Consider the following 21928-nt stretch of genomic DNA (forward strand, 5'->3'; position numbering starts at 1 on the left):
ATTTTCCTATTATATCACTCTTGCTTGAATAAACACTTGCTTACTTTTGATTCAAACATTTTTTTGTCAGTTTTGACATCCTTTGGAAAGGGAATCCGTGCAATCCTGTTGGGCTACTATGATGAGGCAACATGGCCGTGGTTCTCCTCATAACCAGTCTGCTTGGTTCATCCGAACTTGGAAGATGGTGCAAGTCCCCGAGTAAGGGCCCTCTTCTAGGCTGTAGACCTTCTCAATCTCAGAGGCTCATTGAAGTGGGTTGGAACAGACTCTCAGCTAAATCTAACTAGTCTATGGAAGAAGCTGTGAACAGCTGATCTACGAGCTCCCATAAACAAAATGCTGGAGGAACCCAGCAGGCCTGGCAGCATCTAAGGAAAAGAGTACAGTTGATGTTTCAGGCTGTGACCCTTCAGCAGGACGGCATCCCTGGAAGTCAGTTTTACCAGCTCAGTTCACTGGAGTAGGCGTCTAGAGGATGGAGGTAAAACAATCCTTAGGGATTGACAAGGTGGAAGAATGTGGATCATAGGAGGCAAAAAGGCTTTGGTTTAAGGCTTGCAGAGGAAGTATGGGGCAGAGGGTATGGTGAAGGATTCTTACTGCTCTTAGCCAGCAAGGGGTGTTCTTATTGGGATCACTTTCAACTTCTCATTATCTTTTGCGAAGGTTCGATTACAGACTTCAGATGGTGCACACCTTCTTGTTGGCAAGTTTATGTTGTCTTTGGGCTGAAAATTTAAACCAAGCCCCCAGAAGAAGATAAGGTCATCTGTCCTGTCACCCGAGATTCTTCAATAAGAATCATGGCTGATTAGGCCATGGACTCAGCTCTACCTATTTGCCATTACCCCATAACTCAGCTGCCTATGGTAGGGCCTTTTTGCATCTTGGAGTATGCAAACTACCTCAGGTCATGCAGAGGACTTGGCCTACTCTTAACTCCTCCCATCACCACTTTGGCTGGTTAGGGTTAAATTTGAGAATGATATGTGATGTTGGAGGAGGAGAGATAGTAAAGCATTTCATTGTCTGGTGTGATTTTGTTGATAAAAGAATAAAATAAAAGAAACAATTAATACATAGAACATTGCTTGAAGGACCTTAGCAAATTATTTATTTTAGCCTATAGTCACAAAAGCAGCAAAATAACACACTGTTCCAAGTACAAAAGCACACTTATTGGCCTTTTGAAATTTTTTTTCTATTTTTAATTAACACGTTACAAAGTACAAAATATACTGTCTTTTGTTTGAAACATGAATTAATTTTACTTACAGTACATAAATCTTCAGTTTCAGCTTAAGACTAGCGAACAAAAGCATGTGCACTTTCTGACATTCACAGACAGACAGCACTGGTTTCAACCGAGCTCTTCTGTTCCTTAGAAAGCTTTTGCTTGTCATTTTTAATGTTCATTATAATTAAGGAAACAGAAGTCTAGCTTTAAAGTATACTCTTGGACTAGACCAGTGACTGAATCAAAGCAAACCCTCATTAAAGAAATAACTAATTGCCACATTTGTTTTGAGGCAAAAAAATATTGTAGTCATTTACTTGTGAGCAATATTCAACTTCTGGTACAGGCTTCCATTTCACAATGACTTGCCACTGTTCTGTTTAAGATTTTTTGGGAAGAAAACGTTCACTCTAACCTTGTAGTTCCAAACCTTTATCAACGTGCGGCATTCATGTCTCCCAGCAGCGGATGACAAGTTTAAAATTTAGTGAGTACCTTACCATTGTCAGGCAGAATCTGAGCCTCCTGTCCAGGCATTAAGTGCCGGTATCAAATTAGTAACACAATATTAAACTCTTGTGTGTTACTTTTTCCACACCCTCCCCATTCACAAAGCTAAACACTCAATGGTAGTTCTTAGAACATAGTGAGAATCTGCAGGAATCAGCAGGACTATTTGAACTAATATTTTGGGATGCCTGATATGCTGCCGTGTTTATTGTGTAGGTGATCATCCGGAAATTTAGGAATTATATTAAAAGGTCATTGAAGAATAAATCGCTGCAATTCTTTTTATATTAAGCAGATATAATCTCGGGTGTCCAGTGCTTACGTAGATCACAAGTAATCCAATATTAAAGTTCTCCAGATGGAGGACTATTCTAACTATAAAGTACCTGCTCTTTTATCAGCAATCAAGCACTGCTCTAACCACACACCACTTAAAACAGAGTGCTATTTAAGAAGATGCTGACAAGAAGTGTTAGATCTCATTAGAAGCATACATATTTTTCACAGTGTGGTTCCTCATACGATTTTCGGCGCAAAGTGTGCACTTGGAAATGACCTCCCCATTCCAAAAAGCGCACATAGTGAAATCTGAAGCTTTGTCTCCTGTCACTTGCCCTCTGAAAGAGTGGGCTTTGTGCTACCACAAATGCCCCCTGGGACGCTGCCGATGCCACAGCAGCTTTAAGGCTGTCTGCCTTCACCAGGCCCTCCCCAGCTGGACTGCCAGTTCACAGAACTCCCCACAGTTCAAAAGGTAAACACCTTTGATCTTGTTAAACAGATGTGTCAATGATAAGTGATACAAAGGCACTTAAAATGAATTATAAGCAGTAAACAAAAAGCACTAAATTAAAAATCAGTGTTTTACACTATTAAGCTATCACATTTCCATTCTGAGGGGCATGTTTTAAAACATTTCCTTAGAAATGTTTTTGGCATCATAACAATTTCTTTTAGAAATAATTGTTAAAGCCTCGGTATCAGTGAAAATCTAGTCATGGAGTACAGGTAAAGAAAAGCACCAATTAAAATCCCATTGCAATTATAATTATATTCATTCAGATACAAGTGTTTCTTCTGGATAATCATCCATTATAATTCTTGCAGCCTTTGATAGTCAAACATTCAATGAACAACACCAATGCACAACTTTCTTGCTCAAAGATGTCATGTACCTGCTTAGTTTTAGGTCAAAGGTCACCAGTATTCTGATTTCCTTCTTCATTTCTAGCCCAAGAGTATATTGTATCATCACAAGTAGTGACTGCTTTCTTTAATTGACACCAATTATAAGCTTCTCCAGCAAAAGAATGGAATATTTTGATGTAAAGGATTCTGTATGATAGCTTGCTGTGTCACAATACTATAGATAACACCAGGAATGTAATAACACCTGCATTTTAATAGTTCAATCACAGAATAAAAATAATTTTGCTTTTCTTCAATGCTGTGTTTCTCACCACCATCAGTCTGTAATAACAAACGTTAGCTGCTCTCCTTATGACTGGAATAGTGTTCAGAAAACTATTATATAACACTATTCAAAGTTAGCAGCTCTTCCTCTGAATGGAATAGTTTTCGGAAAAGTAACATATTATAAATCTTCACCTTACAATGCAACACCTATAATTTGTATTTAAAATATTCCACTTCTGTGGACTATTAACAACTGTATAGTGCAGTTGAGCCAAGTGGCCCAGTTGAATTGCATCCAATCAACTGTCCAGTTTTATACTGATTTGGTTATCAATTTAACTTGGCATCATTTACATTTGTGGTCTTAAAGATGGCTCTAGTTCACTCCAGCACCGTAGGGCTGACATCCTGTTCATTTTGGCTAAGGATAAGCAGATCACAATTAAAAGAGCCCACAGGGAGGCCATTTGCAAAAGAATTAGCAAGTAAGAAATACAAATTCACCCCAGTTCCATTCAATTGGAAACTTTTCAAGATGTAACACAAATAATCTGTGTACCAATTGATCGGTTATTTCTGAAAGAGTGAAATCTTGATAGAAATAACAATGTGTATAATTTAGAGTTAACAGGAATACTCCATTTTCCATACCAAAACTTGCTAATTCCTTTGCAAGTAGTTTCCCATGTGGTCTCTCTTTGTTACAATCAGTTTATCCCTCACCAACATGTACGTCTGGATGAGATTTGTACAGAGCACCTTTTCTTGATTTGAACCGCACCAAATTAAACTGGGGACTGAAGACGGATGGAATATTAATAGCGACACCATAGGCTTGCATTTCTTTGGTTGTTAATTGGGAACCAACTGAGATTCAACTCAGCTTATGTTTAATAACAACTGCCAGATAGGCATCCTTATCTCAGTCTTGATAGAATGGGTGCTGACCACCTGCAAGGTGTTAACTATTGAAAGGCATTATTCGGACATTATTTCCCCTGGGAGAACAGATTATTTGAGTTAGTTTGCAAGATGTTATAAATATGAGACATCCTCCATGAATGAACAGAACTGCAAACTATACCAAGCTCCTGAGTCTTGACATCATCAACAGAACAAGTAAAATCTCCAGTCAGCTAGTTTCTAAATGCATTTTAACTGGATTTCTGCTTCACGTCCACTCTATGGTTATTTATATTGGTCAAGTGCAAATATCTGCAGTTCCACTTTGCTGAAGCGGACGAGCATCATGGTGATGAAGGAGCTCTTTGCCCATTCCTTGTCAACAACCGTCAGTTGGCTTAGGTTTTAGTCAATTAGCTGAGAGTTGGTAGCTGTTAGCCAGAGGATGTCCAATCAATAGAACTGAGTGGTGAGCAAAACAGTGACTGGCTGTCAAATTTTAGCAGGGTTACCAACCTTCCTGTCCGCTCCTCCATCTGTGGTCAAAGCAGTCACTATTTGTGCAATACTGTGCAAACAACATACAACCTAATCATGACACAGAACAATCTCTGTAAACACACGCACGCAAGAACATCTGTCATTAAGATGTTTTATGAATACTGATCAAGTGGATTCTCCACTGCTTACATTACAGCACCACAGTAAGATTAAAGCATTTTACTGTCAAAACATTCAAAATCTTATTAAATTTTATTCCAAGAGACTACTTTTTTACCTATATATTGCTGCAAGTTAACATATAACTGCAAAGAGTTGTTCTGCACACTTGTGGCTTCTAACGCATCATATAAGTTTTGAATAATCACAGAACAACCTCACTAAAATGAACAGAAATTAACTACGTTAACTTGCAAGTTTAAAAAATCTAAATTGGATACAATCTGAACACTACCTAATTCCAGTTTATGCTGGTGTGCTTTGCTCCTTTCAAATAATTCACAACTATTAATTCCAAATTCTTTCAGGAAAAAAAAATTAAAAATCACTAAGTTCATTAAAAACACAATTGCAGCAGAAGGCAATTCGAACACGATCGGCAAATGGGAATTTGTGAGCCAGAGGGCGACAGTGATGTGACCCTGTCACGGAAATTGCCCACAACCACTCTCCCCCCCCCACCCCACAGGTTTGTTCAGCAAGAAGCACTCGAGCACTGTGGGTGGCGCTCGAATCAAAATGCGGTATTCCAAAATCTACTGAGAAATCCGTATTTAAAGATTACTCTCCTTCCTCACTTGCCCTTTAGTGTCGCTGAAATGCTGCATCGCCCTTTTGAAAAATACTTGCTACTGTAACTAGTTATGACGATGTGCAGGACAATGGGAATGGATTAATGGATGGGATTCGATTGATAGCTTCAGTTAGGATTCCAGCAAGCTGGAAATCCTTTTTTCAATACTGAGTGAAAATGAAAAACTAGCTGTAGTGTAGGAGCATATTTTCTACACGAACCGATTTTTTGAATGGCATGCACCTATCAGTGAGCCCTGGTGTTGGAAGAACGCACTGAAACATCGGGGTAGGTGTGCAAGCCAGCTTCGGGTCATTTGAACAAGTGGGCGAACATTCATTCCAATTAGCCTCTACTGAGAGGTACTTCTACCAGCTGAAGCTTCCTACCAAGGACCCAGCATCAAACGATAAAGCTAGTTTTAGTACGGCGATTTATAGTCAAGATCATGTAACCTAATATACAAGAGCAAAATATGGAAGGACTGTAAACCTGAAAGGGGAACAGAAAATGCTGCAACTGTTGTGAAGGGAGGTGAGTAACCTGCAATTAACCTTCTTCCCTTCTAGGCTGGGGTTCCCTGCTTTATTCAGTATTTTCTGCACAGGTTGTGTGTGTGTGTGTGGGTAACAAATCGACGGAGGCCAACTCCTTCCAAGATGCGAATGCATCATGGCACCAGCAGCCTATCATCAGCAGTAAATCCAGCTGCAATCTGGTGGGTTATTAGATCACAGATAACCGGTCAGGCACAAACACCAGAGTGAAGCTGCCCGTGTGAAACTGGACATATCAATAGCTAGCTTTACACTACGTCCAATTTCCTATTGCTTTTAAAGTCAAGAGGAATACTCCGGCCCAGTTTAAAACTGTTGGCTGATGATCTACTACCCATTCCCAATTAATGGGGAAGTTCCAAGTTCACTCTTACACTTTAAGAGGAAGAAAATAATTATAAGGTTGGACTGAGGAATGAAATCTTTTAAAAAGGGCCGAGTATGTTTAATATTGACTGAGGAAACATCAAGGACTAAGGACACTACAGAGAGTCCGACTATAATAACAATAAACACAAGTAAGTCTGCAGATGCTGGAAATCCAAACAACAATACTGGGGGAGTTCAGCAGCTCAGGCCATACCTATCGAAATGAATAAGCAGTCGACGTTTTGGGCTGAGACCCTTCGTCAGGACTGGAAAGGAAGGGGGGGGAAGATAGCAGTACAAAAAGGTGGGAGTGGGGGACGGAGGCTAGCTAGGGGATAGGTGAAGCCAGGTGGGTGGGAAAGGCTGGAGAGGAAGGAATCTGATAGGAGAGGTGAGTGGACCGTAGGAGAAAGGGGGGGGGGGGGAAAGATAGGCAGGTGTGAAGAAGTAAGGTGCCAGAGTGGGAAATGGGAGGGGGAGGGAAAAATACTGGAAGGAGAAATAGATTTTCATGCCATCAGGTTGGAGGCTACCCAGATGGAATATACAGTTACTCTGCTGCAAATTCTCCCCATTCTCAGGCAGAATGTCAGATGATTCATATACCACAGTATCACTCAGCCCAAGTTAGAAATTTAGACATAAAAATTCAATGAAGTAGCTAAAAAACAGACAAGCATAGATATGACCAAGTCACAACACCATCCCAATATCAATCGTTCACACCTTTCCATTGCCAACTAGTGATACTCTTCCAAATCAAGCAGTACTAAAAACAACTCGTCAGTAACAACTGGACAGCCCTGGCACTAAATGTTCCTTTGCATTTAGTGGGCTCACTTTGAATTTCACTCAGCACTTTCCTAGAGCCTCAGTTCCCTCCTCCAACACATTCACTCATATTTTGTGAAAATGGTAGCACACCCATACAACTTGAAAATAACATCACGGTCGTGGTTACATCAGCAAGCACCAAATGCTTTCTAAATAAGCAACATTTAGTATTCCACAGAACTTCTCCACAAAATAACTAGCCTTCCCTAAGCCACATTGACTTTCTTCCAATACTTATTTACTTTGTGTGACTCAGAGGGTTAAGATTAGAACGTTTCCATGTGTTTTTGTTATAACTGAAATTGAGAATAACAGCAAAGTTCTGACTGTGTCCGCCTTGATAAAATGGGAAGAAGGTTTCAAAATATCAGATGGTTCAAACTTTACTTTCAAACTTCTCATTTGTGGAAACAACCATATCACATTTTCCCTGATGCAACAGTCAATGGAATCAACTGGAAATCGTTTCAATTCTGGAGATTGGCTGGGGAGAAATAATCAAATCAGAAGTGATCTGAACCGGTTTTTAATTCAAAACATATGCCACGGTTGGTCTGCAAGTGGGGCTATTAACAAGCTAGAAATCAGGACTTAGGAAGAACTGCAGAGTAAAAGCACCACATCCAGAAATCAGACATATTTTGAAAGTTAATTTTCATGTTAGGATTCTTAAATTACATAAGATTTTCTATTTGTAATGCTAATACCACACAGTTCCTTGCTTCTGGGTTAGATTGCATGCGTAACATTCCTATACACTGCAAAGTTGGTATTCAAGTTACATCCTTGTGTAGTAATTTCCAAACATTTATCTTCTTTTTGACTTGGTTCCTTCAAAAGCAGTGTAACCTATTTGAGATCTGCACTGTGTTATCAGTGAACACCAACTGTGAAGGATTTCACAAAGCCCATCGTGATTAGGACAAGCCCTGGGCTGTGTACTATCCTTTGAAGGCTGTGTGTTAGTGTGAAAATTCTCATCATGTTTTTTATACTATTCAATAAACAGGCTGAAGAACAGAGTGAGACCCTTCAAATTTATCAGGGATGATTTAGCTATTAATGTAAAGGATCTAGGTTTATCTCTTGGCCTGAGAAACTTTGGAACTTCTGCCCATAATTTCTTATTCATTAAAATGAACAAGTTCTCTGCCAAAATGCCTGTAAGTTTACTTGTAAGATTAGTCAGCTCCATCATGGGTACTAGCCTCTGTAGTATCAAAGACATCTTCAAGGATAGGTGGCTTTCATCATTAAGGACCCCCACCACCCAAGTTATGCCCTCTTCTCATTGTTACTGTTGGGAAGGAGGTACAGAAGCCTGAAGGCACACACCAAACAATTCAGGAGCAGCTTCTTCCACTCTGCCATCCAATTTCTAAACAGACATTGAACCCATGAACACCACCTCACTATCTTTTTATTTTGTTTTTTTTGGCACTACTGATTTTAATTTAACTATTTAAGGTTGTTATAGCCGGGGGTGGTAATGGGGACAAGCCCCCACTACCTATTAAACGCTCCCAATGGCTTGCGCCTCAAATAGACTCTGCCAACCAAGTCCAGCTCTGGCCGTCACGTGTGTCTTAGCTGGTAAGCCTGGCAGACCCGTTTCTACTGACAGGAGAAGAGGCAAAGGCTGGTTACTGGCGCCTTAAAACCAGTCGCTTCGGGCAGACGGGACTCATCAGCCGTGGTTGGCAGCTCATCTGGAAGGAAAACTCTGATCTCAAACCTCCGCTGCCTTGCAGCTATACCCACTCATGGGGAAGGCTTTGGGAGTAAACCCCGAGGGAAAAATCTGCAGCTGGAGTCCCTAAGGCAGTCCTGCATTGAGTTCAATGATGCCTGGCAACTCCTGCAACGCTGCTGATACCAAACTGTATCGGCCTCTGAGTTCATCAGATGTGTGGAGAGAGGGAGCTTGCTACAGGGGCAACAGCTTGCTCTCCACATTGTACTGCCCCGGCTTGTGTATCTAGACAGCTAGGATGCAACGTCCATGGTCAACTCTGACCAACGGAGCCCATATATTTAGTAAACGTATATGCACTTGCTGTAATTCAGTATCTTTTCTCTATATTTATCTATCATGTATTTTGTTGTGCTGCTGCCGTAAAGTTAACAAATTTCAGGACATATGCTGGTGACATTAAACCTGATTGGGATGTGAGAGGCTGGTGAGTCACACACATCAACCATTTTGATACCTGTGTCCTAGAGTGTAATTTCACACCTACAGCATTCTTCATTTGTATTCACCTTGTTTGCTTGATGAAGTAAAAAGCATAAATAGAAACTAGCAATTAAATAGTTCTATACATCACAAGCTTTAATGTGAAGACACAGCCGACACTTATTATTCTGTATGGGAATAAAAGATTTCACAAGCTTTCCATTTTAGGGCTAAAACAAAACCCTGTTATAATTAAATTAAAATTCATTTGATTACTATTTAATGTCCGGCATCTTCTCAATATTGATTCAGAAGTGCTTTAATGAACCCTGTTCTAACATTATGTGGGATAATCCTCAAAGTTTCTGACTGTTCTGGGGTTTGTGCAGGGAGTATGAGAACAATGTTCCATTCCCAAGTGTTTTCAGGACACAAAACAGCTCCTTTGGAGTCAACAACGTTGATTGTTTGCTGCCGTTGACAGTTTAGGACGGCCTCCCCTGTTTCACTAGCATACCGAAGTTAATAGTCTGATCAGGTTTGGAGCGAACCTAACTACAATTTCCATAGCTAACGAAAATTACTGCGATCGGCCCCAACACGGGTGCGGCTGTTGGCATAGAGAGCCACCAACATAATGTTTATGAAGCTTGAGGATTTCATCTCAGACCTATATTTTATAAGGAAAAGCCAATGTTTCATTGTTCTCCCCCAATGGCGCCCACAGAACAAATACCATCTTTAGAAGAGCCTATTGTGTAAGCGGTATTACCTCCAATCTAAGCAAATCTTAACTATTTAGAAGAAAAGGGGTTACTCAACAGAACCTTCTTTGTTTTGCATACATGCTGGGGGAAAAGTTTGAGTCTTCTCAAAGAAGCACAAACTTTCACAGCTGGAGAGGAAGCAGAGGAGATTCATGAGAATGATTCCAGGAATGGAGGGGCTTTCGTATGAGGCGTGATCGATGGCTCTGGGCCTGTACTCGCTCGAATTCAGAAGAATGAAAGGGGGGGGGGGGGGGGAAATCGCATTGAAACCTATCAAATGTTGAAAGGCCCGGATAGAGTGGATGTAGAGAGGATGTTTCCTATGGTGGGCGAGTCTAGGACCAGAGGATACAGTCTCAGAATAGAGGGACGCCCATTCAGAACGGAGCTGAGAAAGAATCTCTTTAGCCAGAGAGTGGTGAATCTGTGGAATTCGTTGCCACAGGCGGCTGTGGAGGCCAGGCCACTGGGCGTATATAAGATGGAGGTTGATAGGTTCTCCATTTGCCAGGGCATGAAAGGTTATGGGAAGAAGGCAGCAGAATGGGGTTGACAGCAAAATGGATCAGCCTTGATGAAACAGCGGAGCAGGCTCGATGGACCAAATGGCCTAATTCTGCTCCTATGTCTTATGGTCTTGTGTCTACATCTTCACCAGACTCATTTCACAGAATTGATAATTTTGGTGGTGGTGTAGATCAGCTGCTTTTTGCATGGGTTATTCAACACACTGCATCCCAGCTGAAGTAGAAACTGCACCCATGGTCTCCTAGCCTTTCTACCACAGTTTGTACAATATGTGGATTGAGACTATATGTAGTGTACATGAGGTGATTGCCTATTTCTAAATTATTGCAATAATGGTAAACACCTGCTATTTCCCTAGGAGTAATTATTCACTATTTCCAGTATTAACCCCGCTATGTAATTCTCCTTCAAGAGGGTTACATACAAACAATTTCATGCAAGAATGAGCTTGTTAAAAACATGTAATGTTCTTCGACTTACAGCAAAGCAATCAGATGTATAATCAAAACTAAATGAGATCACATTGTTAGCATCATAAATTAAAAGCACCACATTATTCTGATCTAGTTGGTGCAAAGGGGGAAAATTAATGAGATGTCACTAATGTCACCCTGCCTGAACAATACAAACTGATTAGATGTTCAGTATCGAGCATGGTTGAAGCTCCACTTAAAAGTCTCACCAGTCTCTATTATAAGGTATTGCTCATTTAAACCAGAGACAGTTTGAAGTAATTTTTCAATGAAAATTACTATTGCAATGAATAACTAGAAAGATCATAGTTGATGATACACCAAGAAAAAATTTACGTTGAGAAGCTCAATTTTATTCCGACCAGTAATCCTTGACTATAACGTACAGTGACCAACGTAATCGGGTTCAATCCAGTTGTAGAAGGTTTATTGGAATGTGGTTCCATCGTCTCAAGATGCAGCTGAACCCTGATTGTCAGCCTGCCTGGAACTTAGGGCAGGATCTACTTTCCAGATGGGTAACATAATTATACATTTTGTAAATATTCCCTTCCCAGGCTAATAAGTTAGTTGTAGTGTGACTGGTCATAAATTAGCATAACTAATTCAACAAGAAGACAGATCTCTTTGACCTTGCTGCTTATTATTATCAATCATTCAATAAAACAATGCTAACTTCACATTATCGGGAGGCTAGCCAAACAGAGAGAAATTCATACTGTATGGGATCCGTTCAACAATTCTGGTTACTAACATTACTGCAAGGGCAAAAATGAACTGATAGCAAATACGCCACAGGAGTTAAAAATCCCACAAAATAAATAAGGAACAGAAGTTTCTCCTTTCACAAATATGGGCTTTTTCTGAAGTTTATATAAGACTAAAATGCAAATGTAGAGAGCACCAGTAACATTATTTAATGTGACAAAACTCCGGGAATATCATAGGAGATTACATTATTGAAGTGCCGTTTCCTTTGAAACAGTTACATTCAACCAGCATGGCTTTTGGCAGAGTTTACAAATGAAAAGGTTTTGCTGCCTTTGAAACTGAAACAAGCCGAGAGGATTTAAAAAAGATTTAAACAATGCTATTGGACCCAGTCTTCGGTATTTAATCAAGATGATGTTCCAAACTGCGTTGGGACAAAAATTTGGCAATAAGCAATGATCAACCTATTCTGAGGTCATGAAGCATCAAGACTTTACCAGTTAAATACCTGGCACTTTGATTCTTTTTGTAAGAAATCAGTACAAATAAAAAGCTGGTCTTCCACAAAAATATCAAAGCAATGCCAACCATAGGATTATGGGAGGCAACACAAGTGTTTGAAGCACTGAGTTCAAATCCTATGGAAGGATTAAAGGATTAACATTGTTTGATTCTCCAAGACTCTTTCACAGATCAATGGATGACTACAAATAATTCCCAGCAACAGATGGATGAAAGTTAGACAGGTCTATATACCTTGTGACCGAATTGGGGTTAAATCTGTTTTCTACACTTTTGATTGAGGTCTGCAGTCGCAGATGACATTTTTCTCAAGGATGATTTGGAATCCTAGTTCACCTCACATCACAATTCCGTGCTTTGCAGGTGAAAAGGCTGTTAAAAGCAAACTCTGAATACCCTTTTCCTTCATCTTTGATATTAGTCTAGAGAAGGTGAAAGTCCTGTCAACGAACACAAACTGGAATTTAGTTATGCCAAGAGGAACTAAACGACTTTTCTATGGGATGTGGGCAGAGCAATAGCTCTCATGCTAAGGTGAAGCCCCTTAGTAAAGAAGAGACCTCCAGACAAAAGAAACCACTTCCTTTGTCACATAAGAGGAGCGTGAGTGTTCCCGGGAGTTCTCTAGGATAGAAAATCACAAAATCTGCTGCCCTGAAGTCTCCCAAGAATTCGGCTCTCTCCCTCAGCATCTGCCACGCCTTAACTGGAATCGAGTGATCTATTTAAGATTGTGTGCTTTTTCTTTGCCAAACACTTGATTGGTTAAGTCAATGTTGCCTTTACATAAGCCCAGGAAATAAGCCCCTGAAGGGAATCCATTGCAACACTGGAATAGGAAACTGATCAGCGATGTAAGCAGCTTTGGTGATCAATGCCTTCCCCACAGTGAAAGGGCTCGCAATGAAACGGGAAAGTGTACTGGGTCATCTTATTGTGTTCCACAATCAAATAGTGACTCCTCACGTGAAGTGCTGAGAACTTTAGATGCTAATATCTGAGGACTCATTCCCAGCTATGCTCATAGCATAGTGGGAAAGCAGATTGGAGGAATTAAAGGCTTACTCAATCAATGAAGGACTCTTGAATTCTGAGGTAGAAACTAATCTAACTTTCAAATGAAAAGTGCTTTATTTCAATTTTTTTTTGCTCTGTTTCTGAATGATTTCTATGCTTCTCTAAATGTGAATTTATCAAGAGACGGTGTGCAAATACAGCTCCTGGCACTTTACAGGAAATGCTGACAAATCAACACTGTCAACAGGAAGGTACAGACAAGTTCAATAATATTTGCAATGTGAAGCCCATTGTGCAGCGGACTCCAATATTCGAAATACAGCTGCATGATGAATTGGGTCAGAAGACTGGCTACAGTGTAAACAGCAGTTGAATTAGACAATAGAGAACTGTTGGACTCTGGGGTGAATTATCAACCTTTAGAAATAACTTCGTTAAAAGGATAATCATTTCAGTGATTTACTAACCACAACTATGCGAACGCAATAAATGGAAAAATTACAAGCTTGTGAATGACAACTGACCCAACCGTTATGTAACATTACTGAGACACAATCAAAGGAAAAGTGAACAATACAGGAGCAGGAGTAGGCCACTCAGGCTGTCAAGACTACCCCACCATTCAATCTGATCATGGCTGATCAGTCCCAGGCCTCAACCCCCATCATAGAAGATGAAGGGTTAACCCTGGAGTGAGCATAAATTCACAAGTAAAGTGCATTAGATAATATTTCACATTGGGTACTCTTAGTCTTGGGTGATACCTATCATTGAATCAGACCTCTGTTTACCTGTAGTCAAAGATAGCTCATTAAAATACAACCGCAAAGCTGCTGACCAAGGAAATATAATTACGTAGGTTTAAATAAACAAGTCGCAAGAGTGATAAAATGGCGGAGGCAACGCCACTTGCGGCTGAGCGTGAGTCAACAACTGTTCATCACTGTGGAGAAGAGTTAACACCTACGATGTATCAGGGCACAGAACCACACCTAAGAAACTGTGAGACGGGTCCTCTGCAGAATGATGCGACTGCGCAAAGCATCTGAAGAAAATGCGTGTGTTTTAAGGGGAAATGAGACAGCAGGTGAGGTAGAAAGAATGCAATCGATCAAGAGGGGTCAGATCAAAAGGCAGGTCTGTGGGTTCAGCCTGGGCCCTCTTGCCGTGTGTAATGTCCGATACGCCTTTCCTGACTGGAAGTTGCAGTTAAAAGGTAATGTGATGCGGGAAAAATGAAAACTGTGGATAGAAATTATGATTCTTATCATTCTTAAATGCTATTTTCTGGCATAATAATTAGTAATGTGCCCAATCATGCTGGAATCATTCCAGGCACAGATTTGAGTTTGACTTCATGCAGTAAACACCTCCCGCATCAGCTGGAACAAGTGCTAAACCAGGACATCATCCTGGAGCTATCAAGCTTACCCAGCAATACGCCCTGCTAATCTTAGGACGAGGAGATCAAAGCTTATTACAGCCTCACAACAGGGCTGCAGCTACCTGCGTAGTTGGTGTTCTCATCCTGGTAATATAGCCAGTGAGATAATATGGGCCATTTCCTCTGTCCTCTGGAGAGGTTTTACAAGGCCTGCTTTAGGTCAGACCGAATCTGTCATACACTGTACAGTGGACACAGAACTAATAATTAGGCTGTTCAGGCTGTGACACACACGGAAGCTTTGGAGCAGCACTTGTTGAAATTATTTTCTGATCATGTTTTCTCCCAATAGCATGCCTTGTGCAACACAGGAATGCCACTGAATTGGAGCAAGAGGGCTTGGGGTTATAAGGAGAGGCTGGATAGGTGAGGGCTCCTCCCTGGAGTGTCGGAGGCTGAGGGGTGACCTTAAGAAGCTTTATCAAATCATGAGGGGCAGAGATGAGGTGAATACGTGAAGTCTTTCCCCCAGGGTAGGGGAATCCAGACCTTGAGGGCATAAGTGGAAAATGAGAGTGGAGGATTTAAAAGAGACCCCGGGGCATTTTTTTTTTCACATGGGGGGGGGGTGTTTACATGGAACCAGTTGCCCGAAGAAGTGGTAGAGTGGTACAATTATGACATTTTAAAAGGCATTTGGACTGTCATGCGGATAAGAAAGGTTTAAAGGGCAAACACGAGGAAATCTGCAGGTGCTGGAAATTCAAGCAACACACACAAAATGCTGGTGGAACGCAGCAGTCCAGGCAGCATCTATAGGAAGAAGCACTGTTGACGTTTCGGGCCGAGACCCTTCATCAGGACTGCTTAAAGGTTTAAACAAGGTTAAGGTTTAAAGGGATTGGGTCAAATACAGGCAAATGGGGACAAACTCAGTTAGGCAACTTGGTCACCAGTACAAATTAGGCTGCAAGGTAATTTTCCATGCAGTACAGCTCTATCTGTAGCACCTTCAACAAATTCAAGCAACCTAAAACTACAATTGTTTTTGTTGGTTTAATTCCACAGAACCAAAGGCTTGAGTAATTCAGTGCTTACTAAGACCAAGTTCAACAGCTGCAGACATTAGGTATCTGCAATAAAACCAGAAAATGACGGAAACCGTCTTCAGGTCAGACAGCAACTGTGAAAAGAGAAACCGTGTTAATGCTTCAACTTGGAAGTCCCTTCATCAGATCTGGGCAAGAGAAAAAAACAAGTTGGTTTAAGTTACTGACAAAGTGGAGGAAGGATAGATAATTCACAGGCAATTTCCCTGATGAAATGATGCTGAGGTTGCCATGGGGATAAGCTATAAAGGTGGTTGATGGGGGCTGTTACAGAGAGACAAAACGTGAACCAAGGAACATAAAATTTGAGAAGTGTGGTTCTGTGGGATGCATGCAGCAGGTCGCACTGTAAGAGAAGAACAATCTTTTGTCAGTGATAGGCCAGCCAGTTTTGATACAGAGAAAGCAAGTTAACTGATGTTGTGGAATGCGGCCTGGAAGACTAGTGCACCTTCAAGATGCCAGATTTTCATGGCTCTGGAGGCTGGCTGATTCAAGGCTGGTGCCACCGCCTGGTGCATCGTGGGAGATGGAAGATCGAAAGCAGCGAGCTGGCTGCCGGCTGTGTGCCCAGCGACCCGAGATCTTTGGGCACAGAGCTCGGAAGTAGCAACACAACAGACTTATAACATCGCAAATCAGCGAGTTGTTTCTTATTTGTCCTCTCTCGCTGTAAAACCAGGACACCTCTTTTTCCTTTATTAGGAAGAGAGAGAGAGAACCTGTGGTGTGTCAAATTACCGGGTGAATGAGTAGTCTGGGGCACTGATGCTTTTTTGCTGGGGGGGGGGGGGACGTTGCTTTGCTGCTGCTTATGCACGGGGAGGGAGGAGTTTGGGGGTCTTTGGGGTTCTAACATTTAACTGTCATTCATTCTTTAGGGCACTCCTCTGTTTTTGTGGATTTTACGAAGAAAAAGAACTTCAGGATGTATATTGTATACATTTTTTTACATTAAATGTACCATTGAATTCGATATTGAATCTGGAAGGCTACAACAAGCACAGCGGGAAGGCAAAGCACTGATTCTCAGGTTACAGGACACATGAGCAGAATTAGGCCATTTGGCCCATCGCGTCTGCTCCGCCGTTCCATCATGGCTGATTATGTTGGGCTTTGTTGTAACAGCACAGAAGGCCAACGGCAGATAGGTCATCTCTGGAGTGGCGAATTAATATGGCTCAGGATCATTCACAAAGAATCACCCACTTACGTTTGGTTTATCCAGTGTAGAGGAGACCACATGGGGAATGCCGAAGGCAGTTCACTGGAGTGGAGGAAGTGCACGTGAATCACCTGATCTTTTGGTGGGAGGGGAAGCGATTACAGGTATTGCATTTCTGTGGTTGCTATACAACAGAATGGGATTGGTTGGTGGACAGTGGAAGAGCAGACCAGGGAGTTATGAAGGGAACACTTCATTCAAAACACTGCAAAGAAAGGAAAACCCTGCTCACAGCTTTTCTGTCCCTTTGTTCATGTTCTCCCTCTCTGTTGGCCCCATTATCCCATCAACTGAATGATTTTGATTATGGCATGTCCCCATGACAAAGCTGGCCTCAGATATTTAAAGGTAGTTTCTATCCTAACCTTACACCACCTCCCTCCCGACCCATCTTTAACTTAAAATCAACTTACTTTCTCTTTCCCAGTTCTGATAACGGGTATTTGAACTGAAACATTAACTGCTTCTTCTTCCACAGATGCTGCCTGACCTGTAGTGTGTTTCCAACACTTTCTGTTTATCTATCTCTATTGCTGACTCACTTTTCTCCAAAATGATAGTTTTAAGACGAACTGTTCAGACGTTTTTGCTATGTTATGCAGAAAGTCATTCCGAATTCCTTCAGATTTAAACTACAGGAAACATGCAATGAGATCTGGTGCCTGCTGCAGCACTGAAAACTATATTGTTTTGTCTCATGGACCAATAAGAGATTGCGAGAATGATTGCGAATTTGATTCCAACTAAGAGCATCACAGTTTCCCTTGGTTGCTTAAATTTATTTGCCTCAGCTGGATGAGTTCTATCAGTGGTCCATGTGGTAAAGCACCACCACTTTCATTTCTGCAGGAGGCTGGTTAGAATACATTTCCTATTGGGGTACAGTCAAACACCATTATTTGGCCTATTCTCTTGGTTAGTAGAAATTGGTGAGTATTGGAAGTCCCAAACAGCTACAGTAATTTTACAGAAATGAACAGAGATGAAAACCAAGAAGGAAACTGATGCAGGTTTGATGAGATATTGTGAGTCAGACTTCTGGGATACAGTTAAGACTATTGAAAAACCAAAGGCGTGGCTTTGCTTGAAGAGCAAACTGGGAATTCGCAATCCCACACCAATCTGTTGTTTCTGTTTTAATCGTCCAGATTGTGGCAAAGTTCATGCAGTCAAGTCCATGTTTAGGTAACAAGGCCAACAAAATAAGTTATTTGGAGATTTGACACGGAAGTTGTAAATTGTTATATCTGCCACGACTTCAACCAACCAGGTTCGTGTACCAGCACCATTGGACTGGTGGCTATTTTAAACTGCCAGTTGGCACCTCAAAAGTCCAATGGAGTCATTTTGACATCAGTAAATGAGTAGGCAATTATTTGTGATGGAGCACTTTTCATGTTAAAGATACAGAAGCCAATGGAAAATATAATGTTGCACGTCACATCAGGAGAGTAGAGTGTTTTTGCTGGTGCTGAACTGAGTAAATCTGTCACTAATGCGATTTGCAATGGAGAATTTTTTTTTATGTTGTCTTGGGCGCAGAAATCAGTTGAGCAACATTGGGACGAATAACCTCTGCTTTCTGTGGTCCTGCAGCATCATTAATAATCAGTCATCACTTTCATACTGATCTTTTTGCTCATCTACTCTTATTCCAATTGGCCATCCTTCCCTGCCTTGCTTATTCAAGTGTCCATCATCTAAATTCCAAGAGGGAGACTACACCATTGGTAAGGTTTTCATTGGAATGAGCAGGAGGAAGGGTGGGTGGATCTCAACTCAAAACATGAGGAAGCAAGGGTCCATTTCAAGGGGCTTAGAAAGAGAATATTGATTAGATCCAGATGCCAGATGGACAACATTGTTGGTATTAATGTTTTGGAATACATTTAGGAATTGGTACCAGTGAAGAGAGGTTGATCAGAACAAAGAGATCCTTACAGCCATTCAGATCTGGTTGGCAACTTACGCATTTCTAAATGAACGCACTACACTCACCATATACCACACAGTGCTTCACCAACAACAAGTACAATAACCACTAGACAGAGTAAGAAAAGGAACTAACTAAATATTTGATTGCAAAGTTGAGATTGCAATCGGTTCACCAATGTGGCACAGCAGATATGTTAATGCCAAGCAAGATTATTACTGTTCAAAAGTCACTAGCTTGTAAACTTTGTCGCTACCATTGATTTCAACAAGCAGCTGGCGTCAAAAACACTTTTAAAAGTTTCTGTGTTTCAGCACGTTTTCTTCAATAATAAAATACAGTATCTATAAGGATAAAATGTCCCATCTGTAAATCGGGCTTGAATCAATTAAAAAATTTAGTTTAACAAAATAAAATCAATTCAAAGCAGGCTAGGGCTGATGAGTTCTTAGTTTCACAACATAACTTGGAATTTATCTTTTACTACGATCTTTCCTTTGTTAGTATTTCCCCCCCCCAAAAAAAGCGGACAGATGGCAAAGGAGGCACTTTAGCACTCTGAGAGGCCACTCTGCCTCTAGTGACTGAGTTCACCAGATAATACTGTGGAGTCTACAACAGCAAAACCCTTCCTCTACCCACCTCTAAAGGAGTGGATATTCCAGTGGATGTAGGGGTACAAAATACTTCAGTCCTATTTGATTCACAAACTGTGTACATAGAGGATAAGGAAATGATAGATAAGGAGGTCACCTGCACCAGGAAAGGAGAGTCAAGTTATCATTCAAGGGCACTCAGGCAACGGTGTGCAAATTACTGTATAAAATATAAATAGCACTACATTCTTTGCTCTGCATGGGCAGGTGGCACCTGTTAAAAATCAGGAAATGTAACCATTGTCACTGAGATAGAAGTGCCAAATTTGCTGCTACCTACTAAAAGAGAAACAATAAACCCCCAATTACAGAATCAAAAGGGTGAAGATAGCAATCACAATGTTCACTGCTTTCAACACTTCATATATGGTAAAGGAAATTGAGATCAGCCTTAAATAGATAAATGAAGGGCTGAGATACTAAAACCGTACGTACGGTGAACTGTAAGTTAATAAAGCCCCAAGCCAACGTAACTTCAATTACAATCTTACTTCTTGCCATTTCTGAAGATGTGATCTGCAACAGTATTGGAATGCCGCTTCTTTTAATTTTCCTTCCGAGGTTTGCCTATTCCCCTTTTTCAGAACTCTCCAATGGATGGCACATTGTTTACTTCGTTGCCTCTTTTGAAGCATAACTCCAGTCAAGAAAGATTAAAGGTTTATCTTAATGCTATATCATTATTGGCTTGAACTATGTTAATCCAGAGGTGGGCCAATCCTAATGGAGTGCAGTTACATTTAAAATCGCAAGGTAGACCACCAGTCGGGAGTTCCTCTTTGGAAATCTAAATGACTGGGTTGGAATCTCTCGCCCTGCACTTTAAAAGCCAGGATAAATTTCCCTCTTTACATCCCAGCAGCCTATCTCCAGATTTAGAGGTGCCAGGCTTGATCCTCCATTTTAGTGAAATTCAGAAGGATTCTATAATGGACATAACTTGTTCAGGTAGTGGATATTATTTGAAAGGGAACTGACCGCCCCTCATCGCTTTTGATTTGTCACTCGTCAGAATGTCTGTGGAAAGCCAGCCCTCCTCTAACAGCGTGCTGCTCAGATATTTGCCTCAATTATACCAATGTCAATCCTTAACAGCAAGCATTTTCAGTGGTTACCCTGATAATGGGAGAACAAAAGGATTAAAACGCAGGCTTAAGTTAACGCTTCTGTGATGCGCGGCTAGCACTTCCCCCAGTCTGATTGGTACTTGAGGAATCAGTAATGACGATGCCACAACAGCTAGAGCAGCATGACCATTAACCTACGTTGCAATGGCTGGTGGGATCATGTGGATGGTGTTGAGAGCCTACTGAATGGAACTTCCAGATGAAATGACGAAAAGATACTACCAAAGAATTAACAGCTGTCAGACAGTGACCTGAGATCTGAAAAGGATTCCAATGTCACCCTTGCAGTTAATGGCACCATGTGAACTTGCTCCAGGACTGGGTTACTGCCTCGTAGCAACACCTGGTATCTACAGATCAAAACTCTCCTGAACTTAATTAGCCACCTTACCACGCTCAGAAATCAACCTTACTACATTATGTGTCTTCAACCTAACCCAACCAACTCACGCAACATCAGCTAATCACCACAGCTGTTTCGCAGTGGCAGTCGGATGGGGTTGGGACAGGTGGCAAATATGGTAGAAAGTGGTTTCAACTTTACCAGTAAACTGTGACAAGGTTCACACAAAGAACACAATGGAAACATTCACTTTGGGCACAACTTCAGTAAACCAACAGCTCGCCAAGAAAACAAGCTCTCTCTCTCTCTCTCTCTCTATTTCGCTCTTCGTCTTCAAATCTAGGCTCAGCTTCAAATACCGTGCGAGGAAGAAACGGCAGAATCTTTGTTCCCCAGCTAATGCTTCTTGTTCTGGCTTACTTGAAGAGCATTGATCACACTGTTGATATTTTCTTCAGGTACCTGGAAACAAGCAGATGACATAATTAACAAAAAAAAAAATCAACAGAATGAAAATTTACCCAATCAAGTGTTCGTTTTAAAATCTAACCTATTAACAGTAGTTTAATTTATGAGAACTACCTTGTTAACTCAGGCTCCACTAGATCAAGAATGCACTAAGTATTGGAAGCAGCACCCAAGTTATTTGAAGTGCACCAGTAACACTAGATTACAGAAAGCAAAAAAAAAAACAAATAACAAAATAGGTTGATGTTCACTGGACTGTAATAGATTCAGAGAAATTTGATCATAATTCGCAACATACTGAAGAGAACTAGAAAGGTGAATAGAAGAGGATTACCTTTGCTGGTTGCGAGGGCATAATCTAAG

General features: G+C 41.0%; 1 protein-coding gene across 1 annotated transcript in view; it reads right to left on the bottom strand.

Moving 5' to 3' along the window:
- Positions 1-1094: 1094 nt before the first annotated feature.
- The window catches only part of LOC140731770 (cytosolic arginine sensor for mTORC1 subunit 2), a 186950-nt gene continuing 166116 nt past the window's right edge, over positions 1095-21928 (bottom strand). Inside the window, exon 9 of the mRNA XM_073053550.1 lies at positions 1095-21559. Within this exon, the coding sequence (XP_072909651.1) occupies positions 21494-21559 (66 nt within the window). The 3' untranslated portion in view covers positions 1095-21493. The remainder of the gene's footprint in view (positions 21560-21928) is intronic.

This window comes from Hemitrygon akajei, chromosome 8 (assembly GCF_048418815.1).
Source record: "Hemitrygon akajei chromosome 8, sHemAka1.3, whole genome shotgun sequence".
In the NCBI taxonomy this organism is placed as follows: Eukaryota; Metazoa; Chordata; class Chondrichthyes; order Myliobatiformes; family Dasyatidae; genus Hemitrygon; species Hemitrygon akajei.